The 27813-nt window shown below is 62.7% G+C and overlaps 1 protein-coding gene across 1 annotated transcript; it reads left to right on the top strand.

Annotated features, from left to right (window-relative positions):
• Positions 1–7937: 7937 nt before the first annotated feature.
• CCDC27 (coiled-coil domain containing 27) lies at positions 7938–24385 on the top strand (the record flags this gene model as incomplete). Its single annotated transcript, XM_080657075.1, has 12 exons — positions 7938–8123; positions 8708–8840; positions 10201–10311; positions 10807–10964; positions 14907–15077; positions 16021–16113; positions 16379–16709; positions 17451–17581; positions 19658–19735; positions 19927–20139; positions 21372–21476; positions 22687–24385. The coding sequence occupies 12 exons, from the start codon at positions 7938–7940 to the stop codon at positions 22810–22812; spliced, it is 1836 nt and encodes a 611-aa protein (XP_080513201.1). The 3' UTR covers positions 22813–24385.
• Between the last annotated feature and the right edge of the window lie 3428 nt (positions 24386–27813).

Genomic DNA, 27813 nt, shown 5'->3' on the forward strand with positions numbered 1-27813 from the left:
CCGCGGAAGGGGGCGGGCGTCACATGCCAGTTTCCTTGCTAGGTTTCCAGGCTCTTGGGGAGTCTGGGTGGGGAGGGGTGTCAGTGGGGGAAGGGAGACCTCCAGTGGCTCAGCGCTGTCCTGACCGGGTGACCAGGCCCTAGGCCACCTCCGCCCCCACCTGCCTCGCAGTCCTCTGCAGGCCCGGCGTCCCCACCACAGGAGCGCACGCATCCCCGCCGCCGCCGGGCTGAAGGCAGCTTTCCCCGCCGCTGCCGGAGCCTGGGTCTGCCGCAGTGGGGCCCCCTCCCCTCCCTGCAGGTGCCCCCTGGGCCATACTCCTCCCTCTCTCTCCCCTCCCTGCACGTGGTCCCCAGGCCCACACGCCCCCTCCCCCTCCCTGCACGTGGCCCCTGGACCACACACCACCCTCCCCCTCCCTGAACGTGGCCCCTGGACCACACACCACCCTCCCCTCCCTGCACGTGGCCCCTGGACCACACACCACCTCCCTCCCCCTCCCTGAACGTGGCCCCTGGACCACACACCACCTCCCTCCCCCTCCCTGAACGTGGCCCCTGGACCACACACCACCCTCCCCCTCCCTGCACGTGGCCCCTGGACCACACACCACCCTCCCCCTCCCTGCATGTGGCCCCTGGACCACACACCACCCTCCCCCTCCCTGAACGTGGCCCCTGGACCACACACCACCCTCCCCTCCCTGCACGTGGCCCCTGGACCACACACCACCTCCCTCCCCCTCCCTGAACGTGGCCCCTGGACCACACACCACCTCCCTCCCCCTCCCTGCACGTGGCCCCTGGACCACACACCACCCTCCCCCTCCCTGCACGTGGCCCCTGGACCACACACCACCCTCCCCCTCCCTGCACGTGGCCCCTGGACCACACACCACCCTCCCCCTCCCTGCACGTGGCCCCTGGACCACACACCACCCTCCCCCTCCCTGCACGTGGCCCCTGGACCACACACCACCCTCCCCTCCCTGCACGTGGCCCCTGGACCACACACCACCCTCCCCCTCCCTGCACGTGGCCCCTGGACCACACACCACCCTCCCCCTCCCTGCATGTGGCCCCTGGACCACACACCACCCTCCCCCTCCCTGCACGTGGCCCCTGGACCACACACCACCCTCCCCCTCCCTGCACGTGGCCCCTGGACCACACACCGCCCCCCCTCCCTGCACGTGGCCCCTGGACCACACGTCAGGGTAGTCAGGGCCCTGGAGGCTCTGACGGCGGCCAGGGATGTGAGCCTCAGGGAACAGCACAGCTCAGCCCAGGAGGCACCAGGCTTTGCTAATAGCTGGAGGTGCTCAGCTGGGGGTCTGCAGTCTCCCCAAAATACAGCCCCATCGAAGGCCCAAGGTCGCAGTCACGGGGAAGGAAGGCGCTGGGCTCCAGGCCACTGGGGGCTGGGCGTGGCACCACCCCTTCTCGCCCTCACAAGGTCCCCAGCGCCTGTCCTGCCGGTTCCCAGGTGAGGAACTGAGGCCCAGGAGGCTTTCCAGGCAGCGAAGAGGCGGGAGGGACGCGGCTCAGCGACCTGGAGGACGCCTGCCTGTGACAGCCACACCCCCAGGGCCCACACCGGGAGGCTCCAGTCAGCTACCCACCCTCGGGTGTCCGTCCCCACCCCGTGCCCGCCGCTCCGGGCGCTTCAGGGCGGGCCCTGGCTGGGTCCCCACGTCGGCCCCCAGGGCTGCGCTGCCGGGAAGCCGGCCTTCCACCTGCCCAGCGGCCCCGGTCCCCACGCGCACGGATGGGACGTGGTGTCGCTTGTCACACTAGCCCACGGTCGGCTAGGGCACTTCCTGCTCACGGGTGAGAAAACGCCGTCTTTCGGGAGTGCGGCTGCTTGGAGCAGCGCCAAGGCCCGCCGGCGGGGTTGAGTCTCGGGGTGCCGTCCTGCCGGGGAGGTGCGGAGTCTGTTAGCTGTGTCGCTGGGGGTGGTTGTTTCTGTAACAATAAAGCACGTGTCCCCGTGACTGTCTCTTCCGAGTCCATCTGACCCGGAGCCACGCGGGCTCCCACCGGGCCTGGGAGACGCAGCCCCACGCGGGTCCGTCACCCAGGTGGGCTTCCCCGGTGTCCCCGGAGGCAACGGACCCCGGCGCCTCCCCGCTGCTCCTCGGAGCTGTGTGCTCAGCGGGGACTCGACAAGAAGGCCCGCGGGCCAGGGGCCAGCAAAGCCAGCCACCCGCCCGGGCAGACCTGGGCTCCGCCGGCCCACCAGCCTCCTGGCCACGCTCTCCCAGCCCGTGGGGCCGGGGTCTCGGCTTTAGGGACGGCCCATGTGGCGCCCGTGGCGAGCACAGCCCCGCGGACGCTCTCCTGCAATGCCGGTGCCTGTCTCCGAGCCTGGTGGCTGCCATGCCGGGGCCTCCCGGGGGGAGTCAGTGTGTGTTCTTTCGGGTCCTCGAGGTTCGTCCGCGCTGAGGCAGGCGTCACAATGTCCTTCCTCTTGTTCATTTTTAAATATAATTTTATGGATGTCAGAGGGGCAGGGGAGGGGGAGAGGAGAGAGAGAAACATCCATGATGATGAAGAATCATGGATCGGCTGCCTCCTGCAGCCCCGCACGGGAGATCGAGCCCGCAACCCAGGCCCGTGCCCTGACCGGGAATGGAGCCCTCACCTCCTGGTTCACAAGTCAGCGCTCAGCCCCTGAGCCGACTGCTGTGCTCTGCATCTTGTCTCTCATCCGTCGATCCACAGGCACGGGGTCACTTCCACCTCTTGGCGCGTCCTGCTGTGGCCACCCTGGCTGTGCACGTCTCCTGCCACCTTTCCAGTCTCCCCCCCCACCCCCGGCGTTCCCCCCCCACCCAACGCGCTCGCACTGCTACCTGGAGCGCTGCCGCGCCACCCAGCCTGTGCTGGAGCCTGGCGTGTCGCACCATCTCCGGAAGGCGGGCTCCGAATTCTCCCCGCGTCCCGGCGGGAGTGCTGAGCCGGCCCCGGGGGACACGTGTCCACCCGTCGGGGGAAAGGCAGCTGGATGCGGGCTTGCATCGATCGGGGAAAACACGGGGTGTTAACACACGCGTCTCTGGGCTTGTGTATCTTCCTGGTCCTTTTCCCACCAACATCCTTCACGCACGCGGGCACACTCAGAACGTGTCCGGAGGACCCCCCGAGAGCGTGCCGCCGCCTGTCCCACTGAAGTGCTCCACGGCCGGCCGGTGTGGCCCGGTGGGAACCAGGGATCACGGTTCCATTTCCGGTCACGTGCAAGGGTTGCAGGCTCGACCCCCAGTGAGGGGCGTGCGGGAGGCAGCCGATCCATGATTCTCTCTCATCACTGATGTTTCTATCTCTCCCTCTCCCTTCCTCTCTGAAAGCAATTTAAACACACACACACACACACACACACACACACACATATATATATATATATGTCCTCCTATATAATAAAAGGCTAATATGCAAATTGTCCCCTCAACTGGGAGTTGCACCTGAGTTTGACCACAGGGTGGGGCCCGCCTGCAACCTCCCAGTCCCCTCGCCCTGGCTGGCCCACTGATCAGCCGAACAGGGCGGGCCGGACCCCACCCGTGCACAACTTCATGCACCAGGCCTCTAGTATAAGCTCAAGGAAGGGAAACGTACAAAAGGCCGCTTCTCTTCATTTCTTTGAAATACTGTTCAAAGCAAAACGTATGACATTGTAGGTGGATGGGATACTTTGGACAACTATAGCTTCTTTATTAAGATAAAAGTCACCATTTTAGAGTGTGGCATCAGCGGCATGTAGTACACTGATCCTACTGGGCAACCATCACCACTACTTGGTCCCCCCCAAAGGGAACTCGCCCACGAGCACCCCTCCCACCCTCCGTCTCCCAGCCCCCCTCGCCCCCATGAGCACCCCTCCCACCCTCCGTCTCCCCACCCCCCGCCCCCATGAGCACCCCTCCCACCCTCCGTCTCCCAGTTCCCCCACCCCCATGAGCACCCCTCCCACCCTCCGTCTCCCAGCCCCCCCGCCCCCATGAACACCCCTCCCACCCTCCGTCTCCCAGCCCCCCCGCCCCCATGAGCACCCCTCCCACCCTCCGTCTCCCAGCCCCCACCCCCACCACTGCAGTGCATTCTGTCTGTGGGTTTGCCTGTCCTGGACATTTTACATAAATGAATCACACAGCATGAGGCCTTTATGCCCGTTTTTTTTTTTTTTTTTTAACGGCAGCTTTAACACCATGAAATGGCCATAAAGAAACTTCAGCCTGATGCAGAGACTCACCAAGGCCACTTCTTTAAAAAAAAATAAAAATGTTTTTATTGATTTCAGAGAGGAAGGGAGAGGGAGAGGAATAGAAACATCCATGACAAGAATCATTGATCAGCCGCATGCCCCCCACTGGGGGTGGAGCCCGCAAACTAGGCATGTGCCCGTGACCACAACTGAACCTGGGATCCTTCAGTCTGCAGGCCGACGCTCTATCCACTGAGCCACACCAGCCAGGGCCAAGTCCACTTCTTAAAGTCCTTTGTGAGCCCCAGGCCTTGTGTCCAAGTGCCCGGGACAGTGGCCCAAGCCAGTTTGACTCAGTGAATAGAGCGCCGGCCTGTGGACTGAAGAGTCCTGGGTTTGATTCCGGTCAAGGGCACGGACCTCGGTTGCAGGCTCTATCCCTGGCCCTGGTTGGGGCGCGTGTGGGAGGCAACGAATCGATACGTCTCTCTCACATGGATGTTTCTCTCCGGCTCTCCCCCTCCCTTCCACTCTCCCTAAAAATCACCGGGAAAAATACCCTTGGGTGAGGATTAACAACAACAAAAAAGGAGCCGGATAGTGAGGTTTTAATAAAGTCACAGTGACCGTTTCTCTAGGCCGCGGTCGCCAACCAGGGGGCTGCTTCTATTTTTTGAAAAGAAGGACAACATCAGGGGTTGAGAAACGCTCCCAAACTGGACGTTAGCCAAGGGCATCCACTTCCATATCAGAGCCCCTGAGCCAGTGTCAGGTTTAAATAAGGGGAAATACTGATGATGGAAAAACAGACAAACAGACAGACAAAAATAAAAACCCCAGGAGCCCGGCCGGCGGGGCTCAGTGGTGGAGTGTCGACCTATGAACCAGGAGGTCAGGGTTCGATTCCTGATCAGGGCACATGCCCTGGTTGCAGGCTCAATCCCCGGTGTGGGGTGTGCAGGAGGCAGCCGATCCATGATTCTCTCTCATCATTGATGTCTCTCTCTCTCCCTTCCTCTCTGAAATCAATCCTATCTAATAAAAGAGTAATATGTAAATTAACCATCACTCCGCAACAAAGATGGCGGCGCCCATAGTGGCCAAGGCAGGATGCTGGCGGCATCGCCCTGGCAACGCGAGCCCAGCATCCGCACCCTGGCCACCCGGAGGGAGGGGCGGGGAGGGGCCTCGGGCTGGAAGCAGAAGCCGAGAGCGCGGGGAGCACCAGGAATGCTGGGAATCGTGGTTCTGGTGGCGGACATGGTGCGCAATCGTCACAGTGATGGGCAAACTGCAGCTCACGAGCCACATGCGGCTCTTTGGCCCCTTGAGTGTGGCTCTTCCACAAAATACCACGTGCAGGCGCGCACGTACAGTGCCATTGAAACTTCATGGCCCATGCGCAGAAGTCAGTTTCCAGCTCTCAAAAGAAATTTCAATCGTTGTACTGTTGATATTTAGCTCTGTTGACTGATGAGTTTGCCGACCACTGTCCTAGACACTCGAGCGAAGTGAGCCTGGAGCAAGTTACTGTTGCGGTGGGGGATGGAGGGAAAGCAAAGGTGAGAGACATAAGTAAAATCAGAGTGTCGAGGAAAAATTATCGGGAAGATATCCTGCAACTTCTAGGAAATCTCAACCAATGGAGCAAAGAAAAAAAAAAGCTCTATTATTCTGTGAGCACCAAACCAAACTGGGCTGGGGTCTCAGACAATTCGCTCATAGGACTGCAAAGACAGACAGAAACTTCACTCTTTCATGTACCCAGGCAGATACAATGCACGTTTTCACAGAAGAGGACTTAACAGCACCATTTGCCATACACCCTTTGGTAAGTCACCTTTTTGGTGGCCATCTGTGTTAGTTAATTGCCATAATCAAGAGTAAAAATTAAAACTTTTCTATCTCTATGACAAGCAGGTCCTTACAACTTGGAGCAAGGCAACTATCTACACTAATAAAAGAGAAACATGCAAATTAACCATACCTCCACTATGCCCATAAGCCACGCCCACCAGCCAATCAGGAGCGAGTATGCAAATTAACCCAACCAAGATGGCTGCGACCACAGAGGGAGCAGGAGGCTTGGGTTTCCCCGGCAAAGGAGGAAGCCAAGCTTCCTGCAGTCCTAGCCTGCCCTAGCCTCCTCTCAAGGCTACAAAGTGTCAATTATAGAAGATAAATAAATCCCAACAAAATGGCGGCAGCCACGGAGCTGGAGAGAACAGGAGGCTTGAGTTGCCCCCGGCCATGGAGGAAGCCAAGCTTCCCACAGCCCTGGCCTGCCTTGGCCTCTGCTCCAGGCTACAAAGTTTCAATTGTAGAAGATAAATAAATCCCAGGTACCAGGGCCTCTGCTTGGGTCGCCGGGGGGGGCGTGACCGGCCTGCAAACCACCACAGGCCCCTTGTCCAGGCTGCCCCACGCCCCAAGGGAACCCCCACCCTGATCCGGGACATCCTTCAGGGCAAACCAGCAGGCCCCCACCCATGCACCAGGCCTCTATCCTATCTAATAAAAGAGTAATATGCAAATTGACCATCACTCCAACACACAAGATGGCTGCTCCCATGTGGTCAAAGATGGCTGCCCCCATGTGGACACAAGATGGCCACCACAAGATGGCCAGCAGGGGAGGGCAGCTGGGGGCAATCAAGCCTGCAGGGAAGGGCAGTTAGGGGTGACGAGGCCAGCAGAAGAGGGAAGTTGGGGGCGACCTGGCCTGCAGGGAAGGGCAGTTTGGGGGGGACCCAGGCCTGCAGGGGAGAGCAGTTAGGGGTGACCAGGCCTGCAGGGGAGGGCAGTTAGGCATCAATCAGGCTGGCAGGGGAGTGGTTAGGGGGTGATCAGGCTGGCAGGCAGAAGCAGTTAGTGGCAATCAGGAAGGCAGGCAGGCGAGCAGTTGGGAGCCAGCAGTCCTAGATAGTGAGAGGGATGTCCAACTGCCCCGGTAGGATCGGGCTTAAACAGGCAGTTGGACATTCCTTGAGGGGTCCCAGATTGGAGAGGGTGCAGGCTGGGCTGAGGGACACACACCACCCTCGTGCATGAATTTTGTGCATCGGGCCTCTAGTCTATAATAATAATCTATAATAATAAAAGTATAATATGAAGGGCAATGAGGCAGGCAGGCAGTATAATATGAGGGGCAATGAGGCAAGCAGGCAGAGGCAGTGAGGGGTGATCAGGCAGGCAGGTGAGTGGTTAGGGGCAATGAGGCAGGCCAGCAGAGTGGTTAGGGGCGATCAAACAGGCCAGCAGGCAAGCGGTTAGGAGCCAGAGGTCCTGGATTGTTAGAGGGCGCAAGCAGGGCTGAAGGACCGCCCCTCCCCCCGTGCATGAATTTCGTGCACCGGGCCTCTGGTAAAAATACATTAAAAAACAAACAAACAAACAAACAAAAACAGGAGAATGGCTGCCGATGCCTAGGGCCGCTTCCCCCTGCTCCCGAGCACCCTGAGGCCCAGCGGAGCGGCTTCCCCATCCCCACCCAATAGGAAGTTGAGACGGGGCTCGGGACATGAAGACAATGACCTGCCGTTTCCATGGAGACATCTGTGATGCCGCACTCTGCTCCCAGGATCCCACGGGACGTGGAGCTTTGGAAGCGGCCTCGCGTTCGTTAGGTCCACGGGGGCCGCGCACCCCTAGCCACCCTGTCTCAGAAGAGAGGCCCCCCCGTGCTGTTCTGTCAGCCAACAGACAATGCAGCTCAGCCCTCCGCCCTCCCCCCGATGTTGCCTCCGGGGGCCAGGAGGCCTCCCCGACGGAGCCTGGTGCCCAACCTGATGGAGAAGGGCCTGATGGTGCTCCGCAGCGTGGCCGGCCGGGACTGCCAGCCCCCGGCGTGGAAGCTGCGCCCCAAGCAGCAGTCCCTCAGCAAGTCGGCCCAGGCCATCAACCTGTACTACAGGAAGAAGGTAGGCGCCGGGGGCCGCCACTCGGCGTCGGGGCCACCCCACCGCTCTCCAAAGAGCCGTGAGTGTCTATAAATACATGTGTATGGATGTCAGAGAGGAAGGAGAGGGAGAGAGAGAGAGAAACACCCATGATGAGAGAGAACCATGGGTCGGCTGCCTCCTGCACGCCCCACACTGGGGACCGAGCCGGAAACCCAGGCCTGCGCCCTGAGCGGGAATCGAACCCTGACCTCCTGGTTCACGGGTGGACCATGAGCCCCCGGCCGAGCTCGAAGTAGGTTTTGATGGAGAGGAGATGCAGGGTGGGCCCCAGCCTTCCTTGGGGGAGCGGGGGGTTGTCTTGGGAAGGAGCAAAAGGGGAGAAGAGAACGTGGAAAGGGCAACGCGGGGTTCAGGCGGCTGCCGTGTTCCGAGGGCGACTGGAGAGCCCCCGTCACCCCGGGGCGCTCGACAGGGACGGGCACCTGGTTCCAGCCCGTGTGGCTGTCGGCAGGCGTGCGGCCTGCGGGGCGGGGACAGACGGGACCAGGCCCGGCCACCCTGGCCTCTCTCCCCGTGACTGGCTCCCGGTCCCCGCTCCACAGAGTGAGTTCCTGCAGGGCGCCAGCCCCAAGGACAGGACCTTCCTGTCGGAGATGGAGGAGCTGCGCAGCACGTTCCTGCACCGGCCCGGCTGCCCGCAGTTCTGCACCCGGGCCACGTCCATGCCCAGCTCCGGTGAGAGCCCACGGGCCCAGGACGCCTCCCTCCGCCGGGCCGGCCTTCCTGGTGGCCAGGGGCACGAGGCAGAGTGCTGGGGGAGGGGGTGCAGCGGGGGGAGGGGGGGAAGGTTCGGGAGGGAAGCTTCCCGAAAGAGCCGGTGCTGAGGAGCAAGCCTGTGGGCCGAGATCAGAGACGGACGCGCTGCCGGTGGCCTGTAAGGAGCCGGGGACCGTCTCGTCCGACCCGTGTCCTGAGGCTCAGACAGGGCTGCTGAGCGCGCGGCGGGCACAGAGGGCCTCGGTGCAGCCAGGCATCAGCCCCCCTGCGGGTCCCGGGCCCCGGCTGCTCCCCTTCCCCACACCCCGTGCCACCCTGCCAATGGCGATGGGCATGGTGGGTCTCAGCCAGGACCCCCCGCCCCCAGCCCGTCCCGGCTCGAGGCTGTCCCCTCAGGGCCAGGGCCTCGGAGAGCACGCCTGTGAGCAGGTCTCGGGTCGGGCGGGGGGCCCGGTCCTGGGGACGGGGTGTGTGCTCCCCGGGTCCATCCGTTAGGGCTCCGAAGAGGAAGCAGGCTCTGCCCGGGAGGGGACGGGGCTTCGGTGGGACCCTGAGGGGGGCCGGTTCCGCAGAAGGGCACTCGGGCCCGTCCTCCCGGGAGGCGAGGCGCCGGTTTGCAGAAATGCCCTCGCGCCCGCGTGCTTCGGGGGACACGCTGTGGGGGGCAGCAGTGGCCACCGTGTTTGAATTGGTCCCCAGGGCTCAGCCCCGCAGCCGCGGAGACCAGTTGTCTCTCCTCCCGGCCCAGGTTTATAGAGATGGCACAGAGCCAGCCGGCGGGGCTCAGGGGCTGAGCATCGACCTGTGAACCAGGAGGTCAGGGTTCGATCCCCGGTCGGGGCACAGGCCCAGGGTGCGGGCTCCATCCCCGGTGGGGGGCGGGCAGGAGGCAGCCGATCCATGATTCTCTCTAATCATGGATGTTCCTGTCTCTCTCTCTCTCTCCCTTCCTCTCTGTGATTAATTTAACAAGGATGGAAAGAAAGAGAGAGAGACACACACACACACAGAGATGGCATGAGGCCCTAGCCGGCTCAGTGGATAGAGCATCAGCCTGCGGACCAAAGGGTCCCGGGTTCGATTCCGGTCAAGGGCACGTACCTCGGTTGCAGGCTCCTCCCCGGCCCGGGGCCCTGGTCAGGGCTCATGCAGGAGGCAACCCATCGACGTGTTTCTCTCACATCGATGTTTCTCTCTGTCTCTCCCTCTCTTCCACTCTCTCTAAAATCAATGGAATAATACCCTTGGGTGAGGATGAACCGAAGAAGAAATGGCATAAAACACGGCCCCAGGGCGTCAGCGCCTTGTCACCCTGCAGGGGTGACCTCCACCATGACCTTGCCCGCCGAGAGCTGCCTTGGCTCCGAGGCCTGGAAGCAGACCAAGGACTCCGTCTCCAGCCAGCAGGACTCGGACGTGAATGTGGACGGTGAGGGCAGTGCCTCCTGGACACGGGGATCCCCTCCTTGTCCCTAAGCCCCCAGGGCCTCTGCCTGCACCTGCTGGGCCGCTGCTCCCCAGGGCCACCCCCTCCCGCTCCAGGGAACGCCCTTCCCCACCCCCCCACCACCACTTGCCTGGCCTGTCCCCTGCGTAGGGGCCCGGATGCTTCCCTCCTGGAGTCCCGAGACCAATGTGCATGGTTCCTACAAAGACAGAGGCCCCGGCTCTGGGAGTGTGCAGGCTGCTCTGTGCCTCCCCCACTTCCTCAGTGACACACGGCTGGGGTGGGGGCGGGGGTGGGGGGGGACAGCAGCCGGGGCCCTGGAGGCCTGGGGGGCCCAGCTGGGCCAGGAAGGGTTTCGGAGGGGAGGGGTCGCGAAAGGGGGCCGCAGCCCGGGAAGAGCCCGACGCCCGCCTCCCCACCTCCCCGCCTCCCCGCCTCCCCGCCTCCCCGCCTCCCCGCCTCCCCGCCTCCCCGCAGGGCCCCTGCTGCCCCTCAGCCAGAGCGCCGGGGAGCTGGAGTACCTGCGCCAGAAGAGCGAGTCCCAGCAGCTGAGCCCGGCCACGGGGAGCCCCGTGCTGGGTCAGAGCCGCCTGAGGAAGCGGGTGCCCTGGTACATCGCCGTCATCCACGAGAAGGTACGGGAAGGCACGGCCCGCCGAGCGAGCCGGCCTGGGTGGGTCCAGGCCCTGGCGCCGGCTCCGTGCCCCTGTCACCAACGCTGCCAGCTGCTCCGCCCGCACCCCAGGCTCCGTTCTGGAATGCCGGGCGCGCAGGTCCCCAGACGTGGTCCAGCCGACCCCCAGGCCCCTCCTTTGGCATCTGGGAACCAGAGGCTCTTCGCATCGCTGGCCCCTGCGCACCCGCAGCCCAGAGGTGGCGCTCAGAGCCTCCGTGGCCCTCACCAACTTGCAGGCAGCGTGCCAACACGCAGGGTGCCCTTCACCCAGCGGCGCAGCCTGGCCCCGTCCTTCCGCTCGGGGGAGGCGCGCTCAGAAACCGCGACGTGGGCTGGGGGTGCAGAGGGGGCCTGTGCCCAGCTCCCGGCGGAGTCGCTATTGCCCACCTCCATCCGGAGGGAGGCTGGCCCGGGCCTTGTCTGTCCCATAATGCCTTTGCTCGATTTGGGCCACGGAGTTAATCCGATCTCAGAATCAAAAAAAAGACGGATGCGTTCTCCTCTTTCCTTCTCCTGTCCTCTGAGTTTGCATGCGATGGGAGTTATTTCTCTGAGGAACTCTGGAGTTCCCTGAGAACATCCGTGTGGACATATGTGACGGCGGGTTTCAGCCCGGCCGGTGTGGCTCCGTGGTTGAGCGTCGACCCATGAACCAAGAGGTCACAGGTTTGATCCCCAGCAGGGGGCGTGCACGCGGCAGCGGAGCCACGATTCTCCCGTCATGGATGTTTCTGTCTCTCCCTCTCCCTTCCTCGCTCTCTGTCTAAAATCAACCAATAAAACATATTTTAAAACAACAAATTCAAGTCCTCCGAAGATGTTCCGACCTCCTTCTCCCTCTTGCTTCCATTTGGGTGAGCTATGGCTTTCTAGGGATGTGCCCTTCCTGTCCATCTTCAAAGGGATTCACCTGACCCCGTGCGTCGGCGTCTCTGTTTCCCTCCCCACGTGGGCGGGAGGCTGCGGAGGGCGGCCTCTGCTGTTCCCGACGGCGCGGACCCAGCCTGCTCTCCTCTCTTCTCCTCTCCATCGCCTCGTCAGAACTTTAACCGTCTTTTCTTAGAATCCGCTTCTGTTTGGTTATTTAAGGTGGTGACGCGGTGATGATGATCACGGCCAGAGCAACAGGAAGCGCTGGGTCGTGGGCGGGTCCGATCGCGAGGGCCCGCCAGGAGGACTCACTTTACGTCGATTCCCTAAATTCTGCCTCCACGTTTTAGGAGAGCGTTCACCATTTGGAAGTGTTGCCACCCCGTGACCAAGCAATTCCACTGGGGGAAGCGGCCGGGGACCGGATTAGATAGAGCGCACCGATGTAGTACGCGGATGTGCCTTGCAGTGTGGCTGTTCATTCCAGCTGCGGGACTGAATGGATCAGCACAGGCCTGCGAACCAGCCCCGGGGGGGGGGCGCGGGCTGCAGGCTTGGCTGTCTCCAGGAGCTCCAACGGTCTCCTTGGGGTCCCCTCCTCTCATTTCTGCCTTCCTCTGAGCTACCACAGGTGAGTCCATCTCTTCTGGAGGCAAGACAGCCACGTGCGGCAATCACGTGTGTGCGCAAAGGCAGCAACCCCAGTGGAAGGAGAACCTCGTTCCTGTATGAGCGTCTGACGTGGGACACATGCGTGTGTCTAAGTCTCCGGGGCCGGGGTGAAGACATGATTTCGGCATGACTACCTAATAGGACCAATAATTCCCGCATGCCCTTCAGATCCTCCGAGTGTTAAAAATGTCGCCGCGTTTGCCTTGTCCTCGCCCGCCCCCCTCCCTCATTACATCACTCATTCTTGTACTTAACCTGCACTGGTCCTTCCCCTCGTCATTCTCTAATTGGCAGTTCTTTTTCGAATTCTCGAGATGGGTGCTTAGTACATCATTGTCTCCCATCGTTTTCTCGAATAGATGTATGTTAAGGCTATAAATCTGTCCTTAATTGCAGCGTTAGCTGCACCCCACAGGTCTCCGTCTGTCCAGGTGTTCGTTATCGTTCCGTTTGAAATACGTTCTAGCTTCCTCGGTGATGTTCTCTTCGACGTGTGGGTCGTGCGGAAACCCATCACCTTCTTTCCAAATACTGGAGGATTTCCTCGTCCCCTCCCCTTCCAGGATTCTGTCCGGAAGCATTCTCTCTAGTGTCTCTAACCAGTTTGGCTCAGTGGATGGAGCGTCGGCCTGCGGACTCAGGGGTCCCGGGTTCGATTCCGGTCAAGGGCATGTACCTTGGTTGCGGGCACATCCCCAGTAGGAGGTGTGCAGGAGGCAGCTGATCGATGTTTCTCTCTCATCGATGTTTCTGACTCTCTATCCCTCTCCCTTCCTCTCTGTAAAAAATCAATAAAATAAATAAAAAATAAATAAATCCACGTGCTGCGGCCTGCGCGCGCGTTTCAGGATGACCTGTAGCAGGGCCGACAATGAAGATGCGACACAGGAAATGTGAATTTTTAAGGCATGGGAGGGTGGAGGGCCAGTCACACTCAGTGAGGTTTAGCAAACAACGTAAAGGCGACCAGGTCGGGAACTCGCCGCGTCATCGCCATGGCAGCAGGAGGGCCTACGCTGGTGCCGGCCTTCCGGTGCCTCCTTTGCACGCGCGTGCTGACGCTGCTTCGGTGGTCCCGCCTTCACATCTGCGGGGACTAGTTCCTTCTGTCTCTTGTGTGTCCCAAACACCCCGTCTGGACTGTGCCTCCGATGGAAGAATCCAGGGCACGGGCGGTAGAGGGTGGAAGCTGAGGGGCGGCCTTTGGAGAGCGTTTCTGGTTAAGCGTGGGCTGCACAGAGAGGACGTGTCCGCAGTGACAGTGGGCGCTGGCCAGGAGCCAGGATGACTCTCCCCGGGAGAGGCTGTGGTCAGGATCCGGCTGCAGTCGAGAGGCACACGTCTTGGGCTCGGGGTTTCGGTTCCCAGAACAGCCGGCCTGCTCTACCTGGGCCTGGAGCTGCTGTCCTGCTGATGGCCCGAAGGGGTGAGGAAGAGGGTGGTTGTGGCCCTAGCTGGTGTGGCTCAGTGGATAGAGCACCGGCCTGTGGATCCCAGGTTCGAGCCTGGTCAGGGCACCAACCCAGATTGCAGGCTCGATCCCCAGCAGGGGCGTGCGGGAGGCAGTCGATCAATGATTCTCTCCCATCGTGGATGTTTCTCTCTCTCTCCCTCTCCCTTCCTCTCTGAAATCAATACAAATATATTTAAATTTTTTCTAAAAGAGTGTGATTGTTGCCCTAGCCCAGTGGTCGGCAAACTGCGGCTCGCGAGCCACATGCGGCTCTTTGGCCCCTTGAGTGTGGCTCTTCCACAAAATACCACGTGCGGGCGCACACGTACAGTGCGATTGAAACATCATGGCCCAGTGGTCGGCAAACTCATTAGTCAACAGAGCCAAATATCAACAGTACAACGACTGAAATGCCTTTTGAGAGCCGAAAACCGACTTCTGTGCATGGGCCACGAAGTTTCAATGGCACTTTATGGAAGAGCCACACTCAAGGGGCCAAAGAGCCGCATGTGGCTCGCGAGCCGCAGTTTGCCGACCACTGTCGTGGCCCACGCGCAGAAGTCGGTTTTCGGCTCTCAAAAGAAATTTCAGTCATTGTACTGTTGATATTTGGCTCTGTTGACTAATGAGTTTGCCGACCACTGCCCTAGCCGGTTTAGCTCAGTGGATTGAACGTCAGCCTGTAGACCGAAGGGTCTTGGGTTCGATTCCGGTCAAGGGCACATGCTCAGGTTGCGGGCTCAATCCCCAGTAGGAGGCAGCCGATCAGTGATTCTCTCTCATCATGGATGTTTCTCTCTCTCTCCCTCTCCCTTCCTCTCTGACATCAATAAGAATATATTAAAAAATAAAATAAAATAAAGGAGTGTGATGGTGGGGCACTCAGGGCTGCCGCTCTCTGCCCAGGACCACTGCCTGTCCACGCTGGTGGAGGAGGTGCAGCGCCTCTCCAAGCTGAAGGCGGAGGTTCAGAGGCGGGACGAGGAGATCCTGTCGCTCCAGGGGGAGAGGGAGGTGCTGAAGAAGCAGCTGAAGTACCTCCTCAAAAGCAGAGGCCGGGAGCTGTCCCTGGGCCAGGTGAGCCGGGCGGGGGCCGGGCGGGAGCCGGGCGGGCGGGGGGCCTCAGACCCTGCCTCCAAAGCGCCCAAACCTCCTGGGGGCCCTCCGGGCCCTCGCCCCGCCCACCCTGGTCATCCTGGAGGTGGCCAGGTCCTGCGGGAGCTCAGGCGGGGGCTCAGGGTTTCGAGCCAGAATCCGAGGAGGCGATGGGAACGCGATGCAGAGGGAGAGCCACGCGCGGCACAGGGCCCTGCGCTCGGCCGCCCCGTCTCTCCCCGGGACAGGCCGCGATGCTCGCTGGACGCAGGGGCCCGTCCCTGTGGGGTGAGGGAGGGCCAGCTGCTCTCATCAGGAGGGAGGGCGCCCTGCAGGTGGGGTCCCCAGACTGGCCTGGCCGTGTCCTGAGGCCACGTGACCTGGATTACCCTGACCTGTCCAGACTGTGGGACGGGGAACACCAGTGTCGTTGCCTGTCCAGTGGGCTTGGGGTGCTGCCCTCCCAGGTCGGGGCGGAGGACTGGCCAGGGCAGGTCCAGGTGGGGCCGGGTAAGCAGCCGCCCCCCCCCCGCCCCCCCCACTGGATGCCGGGGCACACAAGAGTGGGGCAGGGCGTGTTCGGACCATCGCCAAATCCCACGGATGTTGCCAGGGAAAACTGTCCAGACGCCGATGGTGGGGTGGCCGGCGGGAGGGGGCGCAGGAGGCCAGGGAGGCCTGAGGCGTGGCCCAGCTTCCCGGGGCTGGGACGGGGTGCGAGCAGCGGAGAGCTGCAGGGGCGGCGACCAAGGCTGGACCTCGATCCCCCTGTGGTCCTGCTCCCGGCGGGCGGCCACCTGCTGGCCCCGACCCCTCCTCCCCACACGGAGGGGCTGCTGCCCGCCCCCAGGAGGACAGGTTGTGGGGTGCATCCCCTGGGAGGGAGGGGTGTGTGCAGCCCTGAGGCCCGTGGGGTGCCCTGCAGGAGTGGCTGCCTGAGTCTGGGCCGCGGCCCCTGGGCAGGCTCAGCATCCTGAAGACCTTCTGCAAGGAGGACGAGCTGCAGCGCTGGCGGCAGGTGCGGGGGCGCCCAGGGGCGGCGTGACCCCGGCCTCACCTCCAGAGTCGCGGGGTCCCACCTGCAGCCCCCACCTGGTACCCCCCCCCCCCAGTGCATCCCTCAGTCACCCTGTAAGGGAGCAGGTGCGGGTGGCGGGCAGCTCCCACCTGGAAGAGCAATGCAGCCCCCGCCCGGGGTGGGCGTCCCCAGCAGTGCCCCCCCCCGCCCCTGCAGTGAGGCCATGGCCGCCCCCCGCCCTGCCTAGCGGCCCCTCCGTCCCCAGATGCAGGAGGAGTTGGTCCTGGCGGACAGGGCCGGGGGCCCGGAGTCTGGAGGCGAGGAGGAGGCAGGCCTGGAGGGGGAAGCCGAGCGGGCAGACGAGGGCAGGAAGGAGGCCGAGGGTGAGGAGGGCGAGGAGGAGGAGCCGCAGGAGCTGGAGCTGGACGAGGAGCGGGAGGCGCAGCAGGACCAGGAGGGCGGCCTCAAGAGGCTCAGCTCCGGGGACGAGTCCTTCGAGGAGGAGCTGATGGCGCAGCTGGAGGAGTACGAGCAGGTGATCCAGGAGTTCCAGCTGGAGCTGGGCATGGCCAGGACCAGATACAGCCTGGCCACAGGTGGGCGCCGGCCGAGGGGCGGTCCTCCCCCACGCTCAGGCAGGACGGGCTCAGCCCCCCCTACCCCCTCCCCCGCAGGCAGGACGGGCTCAGCACACCCCACCACCCGCAGGCAGGACGGGCTCAGCGCCCCTATCCCCTCCCCCGCAGGCAGGACGGGCTCACCTCCCCCCCCCCCCGCAGGCAGGACAGGCTCAGCCCCCCTATCCCCTCCCCCGCAGGCAGGACGGGCTCAGCCCCCCCCACTACCTGCAGGCAGGATGGGCTCAGCCCCCCCTACCCCCTCCCCTGCAGGCAGGACAGGCTCAGCCCCCCCTACCCCCTCCCCCGCAGGCAGGATGGGCTCAGCCCCCCCTACCCCCTCCCCTGCAGGCAGGATGGGCTCAGATCCCTCCCACGCTCAGGCAGGACGGGCTCAGCCCCCCCCACTACCCGTAGGCAGGATGGGCTCAGTCCCCCCTACCTCCCCCCTGCAGGCAGGACGGGCTCAGCCCCCCTATCCCCTCCCCCGCAGGCAGGACGGGCTCAGCCCCCCCCTACCCCCTCCCCCGCAGGCAGGACGGGCTCAGCGCCCCCCGCCACCCGCAGGCAGGACAGGCTGGTCCACCTGTTCCTGAGCCGGGAGCCCCGCGGGGAAAGGCGGGTGGGAGTGGGGAGTTGGATGCCCGGATCAGGGTCAGGCTCCCCACTGGCCCGGTGACCCCGGCCGCTCCTGCGCCCCCCCCCCCCCGCCCCCGTCAGGAGCCTGCATCTCTCTGCAACGGCAAGTGGATCACCTGGAGTCGCAGCTGCAGAAGGTCAACATGGAGCACGAGCTGCTGCAGAAGGAGCTGCGGGAGCGGAAGCATCAGTTACAGGCCATGACCGACAAGGTGCCGTCCTTCCCCCCGCCCCCCCACCCCCCCGCCCCGCACAGCCTGGGGGCAGCAGCTCCGGGAGACACTGAACTTAGGGAGCCGATGGGACTCTCCCGGGGTCCCAGGGCGGGTAGAGGCGGGGGGGGGGGGGGGGACAGGGAGCGCCCAGCAGGCCCTGCCACCCCTGCCGCCCTCCGGCCCCAGCAGCCACCCTTCTCCTGGCCTCTGGCTCCCAGTCCTTCCTCAAGCACCTCCTGGCCGAGTCCTGGGGGGCCGAGTCCTGGGGGGGCGAGTCCTGGGGGGCCGAGTCCTATGGGGCCGAGTCCTGGGGGGGCCGAGTCCTGGGGGAGGGGGAGGGCCCGCCCCCGCCCACGCTCAGAGCGGTCGCCTCCTGGTTCAGCGTTTTGAGTGAGTCTGTCGGAGGTTTTCCCCCACGTCGCTCAGAGAACCAGAGTTCCCCAGGCTTGTGACAGAGCGAGTGTCCTGGCCTCCCTCTCCCAAGTGCCCCTCCCCCAGGGCGACCACCTTCACCCCGTTCCTCAGGGATCCCTCCCCACGTGCAGGCACCCGGGGCCCAGTGCCCTCCTCTCAGCATCACCCCGGGGCCTGTCCTCCCGGCCCCTCCAGCTCCTTCCCGCAGCCGGAGCTGCCTGTGCTGACACCTATGGGCAGTCGGTGGTAGCGCAACGAAACTGAACCGCGTTTGTGAACCGGTATCGTGATTTGTAAAACATGTGTTACAACGGCGGCATCCACCTCTTCCCCTTCTTTTCTCCGGGGCACTTCCTGCTGTCATTTTAAAAATATATATTTTAGCCGAAACCGGTTTGGCTCAGTGGATAGAGCGTCGGCCTGCGGACTGAAGGGTCCCAGGTTCGATTCCGGTCAAGGGCATGTACCTTGGTTGCGGGCACGTCCCCAGTAGGGGGTGTGCAGGAGGCAGCTGATCGATGTTTCTAATTCTCTATCCCTCTCCCTTCCTCTCTGTAAAAAAATCAATAAAATATATTTAAAATATATATATATATATATATATTTTATCGATTTCCGAGAGGAAGGGAGAGGGAGGGAGAGAGAGAAACATCCACGATGCCAGAGAATCATTGATCAGCTGCCTCCCGCAACCCCCTTCCGGGATCGAGCCCACAACCCCAGGCACGCCCGGGACCCTTCAGTGCACAGGCCGATGCTCTATCCGCTGAGCCACACCGGCCAGGGCCCTGCAGTCCTTTGAGAAAAGCTGGGGGTGCGGGGGGTCTGGGAGGGGCCTGTCTGGAATCTCCTTATTCTCCGATCGATCAGCGGTTGAGCTGGCTCCAGGGCCCCGTTTGGAAGGGGCCTTCCCTCGGGGTGGGGTCGATGCCCCTGGGACGCAGAAACTGGAAGGCTTTCTTGCCTGGGACGTGAGGCCTCGCGGGGAGCCCAGTGGGGAAGGAGGGCGCGGCCTCCACCTTCAGCACCAACACCCCCATCTGGAGTCTGGGGTCTCTACCCCTAACCGAGCCTGGCATCTCCCAGGCCAGACCCCCCGCTGGACCCCCACATCCGGGCTCCCGCCGGGTGGGAAGGGGCAGCTCACGGTTGGGGGTGTTTCTGAAACTCATCCCTCCGAGCTGGGACGAAGGAACCGGCTCCCCCACTTCCCGAGACTTTTAGGGGCTTGGGAGAGCGGACGGGCATGTGCTCGGCTCTCCCTGTGGTGGCCTTAGGTTTCCGTGTTTTGGGGTTCACATCCTTCCACCCGCCCCCCCCCCCGCCCCGCACAGCCTGGGGGGCAGCATCTCCGGGAGACACTGAACTTAGGGAGCCGATGGGACTCTCCTGGGGTCCCAGGGCGGGTAGAAGCAGGGGGGTGCCGGGGAGCGCCCAGCAGGCCCTGCCACCCCTGCCGCCCTCTGGCCCCAGCAACCACCCTTCTCCTGGCCACCCTTCCAACACCCTCGTGTTCTGGTGCTCTCCGCCTCCTCCCCATCCTCATCAGAAACACCCCTTCTCTCACATTCCTGAGGCTCAGGGAGGGAGAAGCCAGAAGTGGGGTTCCCCCCGCCATCTCCGCCCGGAGTCCCCTGAACCACGTCCTCTGCCTTTCAGTTCTCCAACCTCCGGGAAGAGAAGAAGCAGAAAGAGTTGATGGGGCTCATCGAGAAGGACAACCTCCTCCTGCGACAGGTGACCGTGGGGTGGGGAACCCCTCCCGGGGGAGTCGGGGCCGCTCCTGTGAGGCAGCACCCCACTCGACAAACTCAGGGGCGCAGGGGCGCACAGAGGCCCCGCGCCATCCCCGGGTCCAGATTTGTCTTTGGGGGAGGAGAGGTGGGGACCCGTGGGCCCACTCCTCGGTCCCCCTGCCCCGCCCCCAGCAAGTGTGGGAGCTGGAGCACGAACTCGCCACGCGGGAACACGCCATCACGGGGGCCGAGGCCAAGGTGGGCCAGCTGCAGGCCCAGGTGAACCAGTGCCAGAACCACCTGGAGCGGCGCCAGCAGCTGCAGGAACAGGCGCAGAGCAAGATCGAGATGGCGCAGCAGGCGGAGCAGCAGGTCCGAGTGGCGCTGGAGAGCGCGCAGTCCAGGGTACGCCGCTCCGCCAGCAGCAGGGCCCCGAGCTCCAGGGCCCCTGCCCCCCTCGTCCACAGTGGGGACCCCAGGGTTTCATGATGGCCACAGTGAGGGGGAGGGAGTTCGCAGGAGGCTCGGGGGTCAGGAGGGCTCCCCTGGGGAAGGAGGTGGCCTGGGGTCCTTCTCAGTTTTATGATTTTTTATTTATTTATAAATATATATATATATATATATATCTTTATTGATTTCAGAGAGGAAGGGAGAGGGAGAGAGAGAGAAACATCCATGATGAGAGAGAGTCATTGATCAGCTGCCTTCTGCACGCCCCACACTGGGGACCGAGCCTGCAACCGGGCATGTGCGCTGACCAGAAATTGAACCCTGACCTCCTGGTTCAGAGGTCGGCGCTCAGCCACTGAGCCCCACCGGCCGGGCTAATCCTATTTTATTAATCATGTGCAGGTTTTACTTTTTCAATTAAAAAAGTTGGTGAGGCCCTGGGGGCTGGTTGGCTCAGTGGATAGAGCATCGGCCTGTGAACTAAGGGTCCCAGATTTGCTTCCCGGTCAGGGCACATACCGGGTGGCAGGCTCAACCCCCAGTGTGGGGCGTGCAGGAGGCAGCTGATCCATGATTCTCTCTCATCACTGATGTTTCTATCTCTCTCTCTCCTTCTCTCTTCCTCTCTGAAATCAATAAAAATATATATATTTTAAAAAGGGATCCCTTTCTTAAAAAAAAAAAAAAAAGTCGGTGAGACCCTAGCTGGTTGCTCAGTGGTTAGGGCGTCAGCCTGCACACCCAAAGGGTCGGGAGTCTGACTCCCAGTCAAGGGCACGTACCTGGGCGGTGGGTTCAGCCTCAGCCCGGCCTGGTCTGGGCACGTGCAGGAGGCAACCAGTCAGCATCTCTCTCACATCGATGTTTCTCTCTCCCCCTGCCACTTCCACTCTCTCGAAAAGTCAATGGGGAAAAAACATCCTCAGGTGAGGATTAACAAACAAACAAAAAGCTGGGGAGGTAGAGGGTCCTTGCGTGAGGCCACCCCAGGCCTGGGTTCTGACCTGGGACTGTCTAACTCGCAGGTGGACGCCGTCCCTCCAGCCTCAGTTTCCGGTTCCTAAGCCGGGAAGGAGGGGGGGTCCCGCCTCTGTCCACCCGACCCGGCGGTGGGTGGGCCCCTCCACCCGGACGGGCACCGCCTTCCCCCTAAGGCCAGCGGCCATTGTCCCTTCGCTCGCTCGCAGCTCGAAAGGCTAAGAAACAAGATCATCCAGGCAGCCTTCAGCACCGCCGGGATCAAGTCCTTGGCCACCGAGATCTCTGACAATGACATTCTGGAGGCCTTGCAGGTATGGCAGCACCGGCTGCAGCCGGGGCGGAGGCCGAGGCCTGGCCGGGCGCTGGGCGGCCCCGCTGGTCCCCGCAGGGTCTCTGTTCTGGGACGGGGACTGTCCTTGGTGTCGGCCAGGCAGAAGGGACCAGGTCTCCCCGGGGTGGCTGGTGTCCGGAGCCTGAGGCCGGGCTGCTCTCAGCAGTGAGCGGGCAGCAAGCCCTCGGGGCACTGGGCAGGGCGGGCGCGGGGCCTGGAGGCTAAGGAAGCAGGAGCCGCCGGGCCATGCCCAGCTCAGCCTCCTCCGGACGCTCCTTAGCACCTCAGTGGGGTCTCCATCTGCTGAGCCAGGGCCCTGACCCGGACCCTGGCCACCCCTCACCTACCCCCTCTACCCCTTAACACCCCCCCCCCGCCCGCTCAGAGGACTCGGAGGTGGGGCTGGGCCTCAGGGCGTCACCACCCACCTGCCTGCATGGAGGGGCTGAGGGCTGGTCACCTGGCCTCCCCTCAGGTGCAGGGCCAGATCAGCGAGGTGCAGGGCCAGATCAGCGAGGTGCAGGGCCAGATCAGCGGGGAGCCCCCGGCTCAGCTCTGGGGAGCTGGGCACCAGGCTGAGCAGGTGCCCTCAGGCCCCCTAGCCCCCACATTTCCCGGAGGCCTGGCTCCTCCCCTCGGGGAATGGGGGGTGAGGGGACACTGGTCAGTGGTGCTCCTGTCAGGTAGCAATAGTCCTCAGGAGAGGGAGAGCCTGTGTGGGGCCTGGGCACTGTTTGGACTAAGGGAAGAGGGAGTGGGGAGGGGAGAGGACGGACAGAGGAGCGGAGGAGGGGGTGGGAGAGAGAGCGAGGGCGTGGGAGGGGAAGGGATGGATGGGTGGGAGAGAGGATGGAAGGGAGGGAGAAGAAAGGGGGGAGAGGGTGGGGGGGAAGGGGGATGGATGGGAAGGGCCATCAGCACCACCCAGGAGCCAGGGAGCCTTTCCTTGGGCCCCTGGGCCGGAGGAGACCTTGGGAGGGGGTGGGGCAGCCTCGGTGGGGGACAGACCTGAGGCGCCAGGGCCACTGCGGAGCCCGCGGTGGCTTCTCCCCCCGGTCAGCCAGGAGGAAGGTTTTCCACCCAAATAGACAGATGCTGCCCACCAGAGCTGCCCCCCTCCGGAGGGCGTGGCGGGTACCCCCAGCCCGAGGGCCGTGAGCAGCCTGGGCAGCGGCGCCCTCCCTCCCTAGCGGATCATCTCGGAGAGGATCGACTACTACAACCAGCTGAGGCACAAGGGCATCAAGGTGCCGCCGCTGCTGCTGGCGGAGGTGTTCACCTCGTCCAGCAAGTCCAAGAAGGTGGCCTCCAAGTAGCCCCGGGCGGGGCCCAGCCCAGGGCCGCGGGGGGCGGGGGCGCTTCAGCTCCGATTCAGAATTAAACTCTGTTGTTGGCCATGGTCTCCCCTTTTTCTCCCAGGGGACTCCCAGGGGGCTTGGGCTACAGCGACGCCCCCCCCCCGCCCCCCACCCCGGTCCCAAACTCGCTCTTTGGAGTCGGCACAGCAGCTTGCACGGTCCTGGAGACACCCCCACGAGCAGGGTCCTCCCGTGGCCCAGGTGTAGGAGGCCCCAGGCCCGTGGTCGGCAAACTGTGGCTCGAGAGCCACATGCGGCTCTTTGGCCCCTTGAGTGTGGCTCTTCCACAAAATACCCCGGCCTGGGCGAGTCTATGTTGAAGAAGTGGCGTTAGAACAAGTTTACGTTTAAAAAATTCGGCTCTCCAAAGAAATGTCAGTCAATTGTTGTGCTGTTGATATTTGGCTCTGTGGACGAATGAGTTTGCCGACCACTGCCCCAGGCCATTCAGTTCTGACCCCTCCCTGTCTGAGGCTAGACAGGGGTGGGCAAACTTTTTGACTCGAGGGCCACCATGGGTTCTTAAACTGGACCGGAGGGCCGGAACAAAAGCATGGATGGAGTGTTTGTGTGAACGAATATAAATTCAAAGTAAAGGAGCGGAGGGGAGAGCAAGAGAACCGGATAGAACAGCCAGATCCGGCCCGCGGGCCGTAGTTTGCCCAAGGCTGGGCTAGAATCTTCCCTGCAAAGGTCAGTCTTGACCTTAACTGAGCCAGTTCATTGCCGTTTGCATCTAAGATAACATGCCTTTGAAATGTCAAGGTAACTCTCCAGACCACCCCCCCCCCCCCCCCCCCCGCCGGCTCCTTGTTGTGGGTGTGGGAACGGCGCTGGGTGTCTGACCCGGGGCGTCTGCCCGGACGGGGTCAGCAAGCTTGGTACTCGGTCGGGTTCTGCTGGGAAGGAAGTCAGAGCCCAGACGTAAACCACAAGAGAACGTCCACTTGGGGACAGAGTGGAAGTGAGTCGTAGAGGAAACGCGCTGTGGAGGCCAGGAAGGCCCTGGAGCTTGGGGTGCGGAAGCTGATGGTAAACGAACGCCTGGTGAAGTGTGGGAGCAACCACACTCGGGTAAAAACTGCCGTTTGAATGTTAACCCTGCTATTCTGGTTTCTGCACACACTTACTTGCTTCAACAATAGGGTAGTTACCTCAGCACATAAATCCACCCCACATCACAAAGGCCATTTTCCTGGGCCTGTGGACCAGAACCACAGGAGATCGATTCCCGCTGACTCAGTAGCTCCAGGAGTTGAAACATCAGACAACTTTTAGAGATTATTAACTTGGCTCGATTCTGCTTCTGTACAATCTGCTTTGGCAAGATAGGTCCACATGCCAATCCGATGTCCAGCAGGATGTGGCTGGGGGCTCGTTTAGAACAAAGGAACATTTCTGTGGGTTAGACCTTTAGAAGGACTGCCTACACCTGAGACGGCGCGGTCGTGAGGGTGGACTCCACCTGCGTGTGGTGCCCTCGCGGCCGTCCTGGCCAGCTCAATAAATCCTTGCCTGCTTTTTTAATCCATCAGCAGCCTCCGGTGGTCTTATTCTGACTCCAGGGTTCGATCCCACAACAGTGGGAGGAGGGAAAGGGAAAGGCTGGTGGTGGTGGTGGTGGGTGCTCCCGGGAGGGGGAGCGCATGGGGTCCTCCTCCTGAGGGTTTATGGCGTTAGGGGAGGTCCTGGGGGAAGGTCTCAGCTGTCCAGGGTCTAGGTCTCCACTGTGGTCGGCAGTGAGACAGGCAGGAGCAGAGCAAGGACAATGGGCCAGTTGGAAGGTCACCAGGGCAGAGGAAGGGAACGGGGAGAGCAAGCCCCGGAGACACTGTTCATCAGCACCGGCCCCTAAGACCCTCCACCCGGGCGCGCCCCCGCCACGCAGCTGGGATCCTTCTGACCTCTCCTCCCGGGCACGGGGTGCCCTGTGCAGACCCCCACCCTTAGGGAACCGGGGGCTGGAGAAAGGACCGGACAGACCCCAGGGCCAGTCTGCAGGAGAAAGCAGTTCCCGCTGCGAGGGGTTGGGTGGGGCCCTGCCCCCTCCCCGGGCAGCTCTGGGCCGCCCGCTAGAAACCCCTCACCGAGGTTCCTTTCTCTCCGCTCAACCAGGAAACTGCCCATTTGAGTCTCGGCGCTGAATTCTTTCCTCAGCCAGAACGCAGGTCCGTCAGACGCCCGGTGCCGGACCCGCCGGGTGGCTGGTCTGGTTTTGCTGCTTCTCTGGGCCTGGAGCTGAAAGACAGCTGAGGCCTGGATGTTGTTAACATAAGATCATTCAAACGTGGAAAGAACGTTTGTGAGTTTATTTGAACTAAACTGTCTGCAAATGCCCAGATGCAGAACCTCAATGAATTAAGATCATGCTCCAGAGAAGGGCGGGCTCCATCTGTATGTAAACGTCGCCGTCAAAGGAGGGACGTGGGTGGGTGACATGAAATCCATTGGGGATGGACTAGAGGGGCGGGAGACAGCAAAGCGGGGAAACCCCTGGGATTGGATAAAAAGTAACATGATGGACACAAGCTTAGGTGGGTGCGGGGACAATTAACATGATAATGAAGGAATCTGTGGCATCTGTCCTGGTGCCCAGCACATTAGGTTGTGCCCCAGGGGCTCCAGAAAAAGGGAAGTTACAAGTTACCCAGACATTTCAAGGATGTGTTATCACAGATGCAAAAAGACAGACAGGCTCAGCTAAGGTAAAGGTTGACCTTGTCAGGGAAGATACCGGTCTAGGCCAGTGGTCGGCAACTGGGGCTCGAAAGCCGCGGTTTGCCGCTCTGTTGACTAATGAGTTTGCCGACCACTGGGTAAGGCATTGCCCTTACCCAGAAGTTTTGACTTCAGGTTAAAGACATTAGTGCATTATTAAAACGTTTTTTAAGTGTTTTTCCCTAAGGCAGTGGACCAACCTCAGGTCCAGGGGCAAGGCCCCCCCTACGATTGTCCTTGGCTACCACAGGGGGCTTTCCACCTGGTGACCTTCTGGACTGGCCCTTCGCCCTTGCTCCGCCCGGCTGTCTAACCGCACACCACCCTTCCCTCCCCTGCTCCTGCCACGGGGCTCCCCGCCTGGGGCCCTTGTCTTGCTAGGGCAACCCCTTCGGAGGAAGGTGACTGGGCGGGCGTACTTCTGCTCCCACCGTGGGCGAAAAGGGACCACAGCTAAACCGACCAGCGCAGGGGAGGCCTGCGTGGCGGCCTTACAAACGCAGAGACCGAAAGCAACCCCATGGAGGGTGTGGAATGAAAACTTGTTAACCGAAAGCTGTTCATGGCCGGTCGTCCTGTCCGAGGCTAGAATCTTCCCTGCAAAGGTCAGCCTTGACCTTCCCTGAGCCAGTTCATTGCCGTTTGCATTTAAGATAACATGCCTTTGAAATGTCAAGGTAACTCTCCAGACCCCAGGGCACAACCCACGCGCCAGGGCAGCGGCCATAAATCCTCTCCCTGCTGCTCATTGCGGGCCTGGCCAGTCCCACGGTGTACAAGGTGCAAGTGTCCATCATGTTACTTTTCACCCAATCCCAGCCGTCCCCGCCCGCTCGCTTTGCTTTCCCCGCCTCCCTGAGAGCCCCGAGGGTCCCCGGAGCCCACGGGACGGTGATGAACACCGGAAGGGCAGACTGCCCTCTCCAGAGAGAACGCCAGTCCGGCGAGATTCTGCTTCTTGGCGTCAGGTTGGCGCAGATAGGCTCACATTCTCAGGTTTGACGGGCGGAAGCTCCAGGAGGCGGGCAGGCTCGTCCCAGAGGCTCCCAGTCCGGGCGCCTGAGCTCGTGCGGATGCCGGAGGCCCTGGGGCGTTGCTCTGCTCAGCGCCCTGCCCGCCCGGCCCTGGCACCCGCGCTGAGGTTGGGCGCTCCCGCCTCTGGTCTCTCGCAGCCAGCAGCCCGGATGACCAACCGCAACCGCGCAGGCCGCGGGGCGACCCAGACCAGCGCCTCGCCTTTGGGTTCAAACCCAGGCGCCCCGGAGGCTCCGGAGCCCCGCTCTGAGTTCGGCTCCCCGGGTCCCCCGTCCCGCGCGGTCGGGGAAAGCCGGGCTCCCGCGCGGGGCTGCAACAGTGGGGAGGGCCTCCGATCCTGCCCCTGCGGGGTCCTGGGGAGGCGCGCGCCCAGCCGCCCTAGTCCCGGAGGCCCAGCACCCCAGCAGCCCCTGTCCCAGCCTCGGGCACGCCCCCCTCTCAGGTCCCTCCCGGGCTCGCTCCCGACTCCCGCTGTGGCCCCGCCCCCTGGCCCCGCCCCCGGCTCAGGAGCCTCGCGGCCGCCCAAGCCCCGCCCCGCCCAGGCTCTGGGTGCCTCTTGCCACTTGGACACTCTGCGCCAGGTGAGATGCGAGGTCGGGGTGCAGCCTCCTTGTGCGTGTGGGGGTGGGGGAGCCTTGGCGGCGGCAGCCCCCGTCCCTCTGAGGCCGCGGCCTCCCCGGCCTGCGAGCGGCTGGCCTGAGACCGGGAATGCGGGGTGGGGGTCGGGGCCCATGCGCTGTCTCCGTCCCACGGTTCTGGCCCGACCCATGGGGAGCCGCGGGGAGGCCGCAGGGCCCGTCCCTCACCTTCTCTGTCTGTTTAAGGTTGAGCTCCGCCACAGGTTCTGACCATCTCCCTGGACCCCAGGCTGCGGTCGGTTCCCCTGGCCAGGACGCCCCTTTGTAAGTGTGGGCGCTCAGAGGTGCTGTGGGGGTGAAGGGGTCCAAGATATGTGGAGCTGCCCTCGGGCTCCCAGGAGCTGGTGGTACCCCGGGGCTCCCAGGGCTCGATGTGTCCCTGCCAGGTGGCACGGCCCCAGGCTTCTGGGACACGGTGTGACGGTGTGTGGGCTGCACAGCCGATTCCGAGCAGGTGAGGCCAGGCTCTGAGCACCTCACCAGCTTCTGTGGCTTTGTCCAGCCAGGACTGAGCCGGGCGCCCACCTGTTTGGAACGTGCCTGCTGCGAGTGACGAACCCACTGGCCC

This window comes from Plecotus auritus (assembly GCF_963455305.1).
Source record: "Plecotus auritus genome assembly, chromosome: 2".
Classification (NCBI taxonomy): domain Eukaryota; kingdom Metazoa; phylum Chordata; class Mammalia; order Chiroptera; family Vespertilionidae; genus Plecotus; species Plecotus auritus.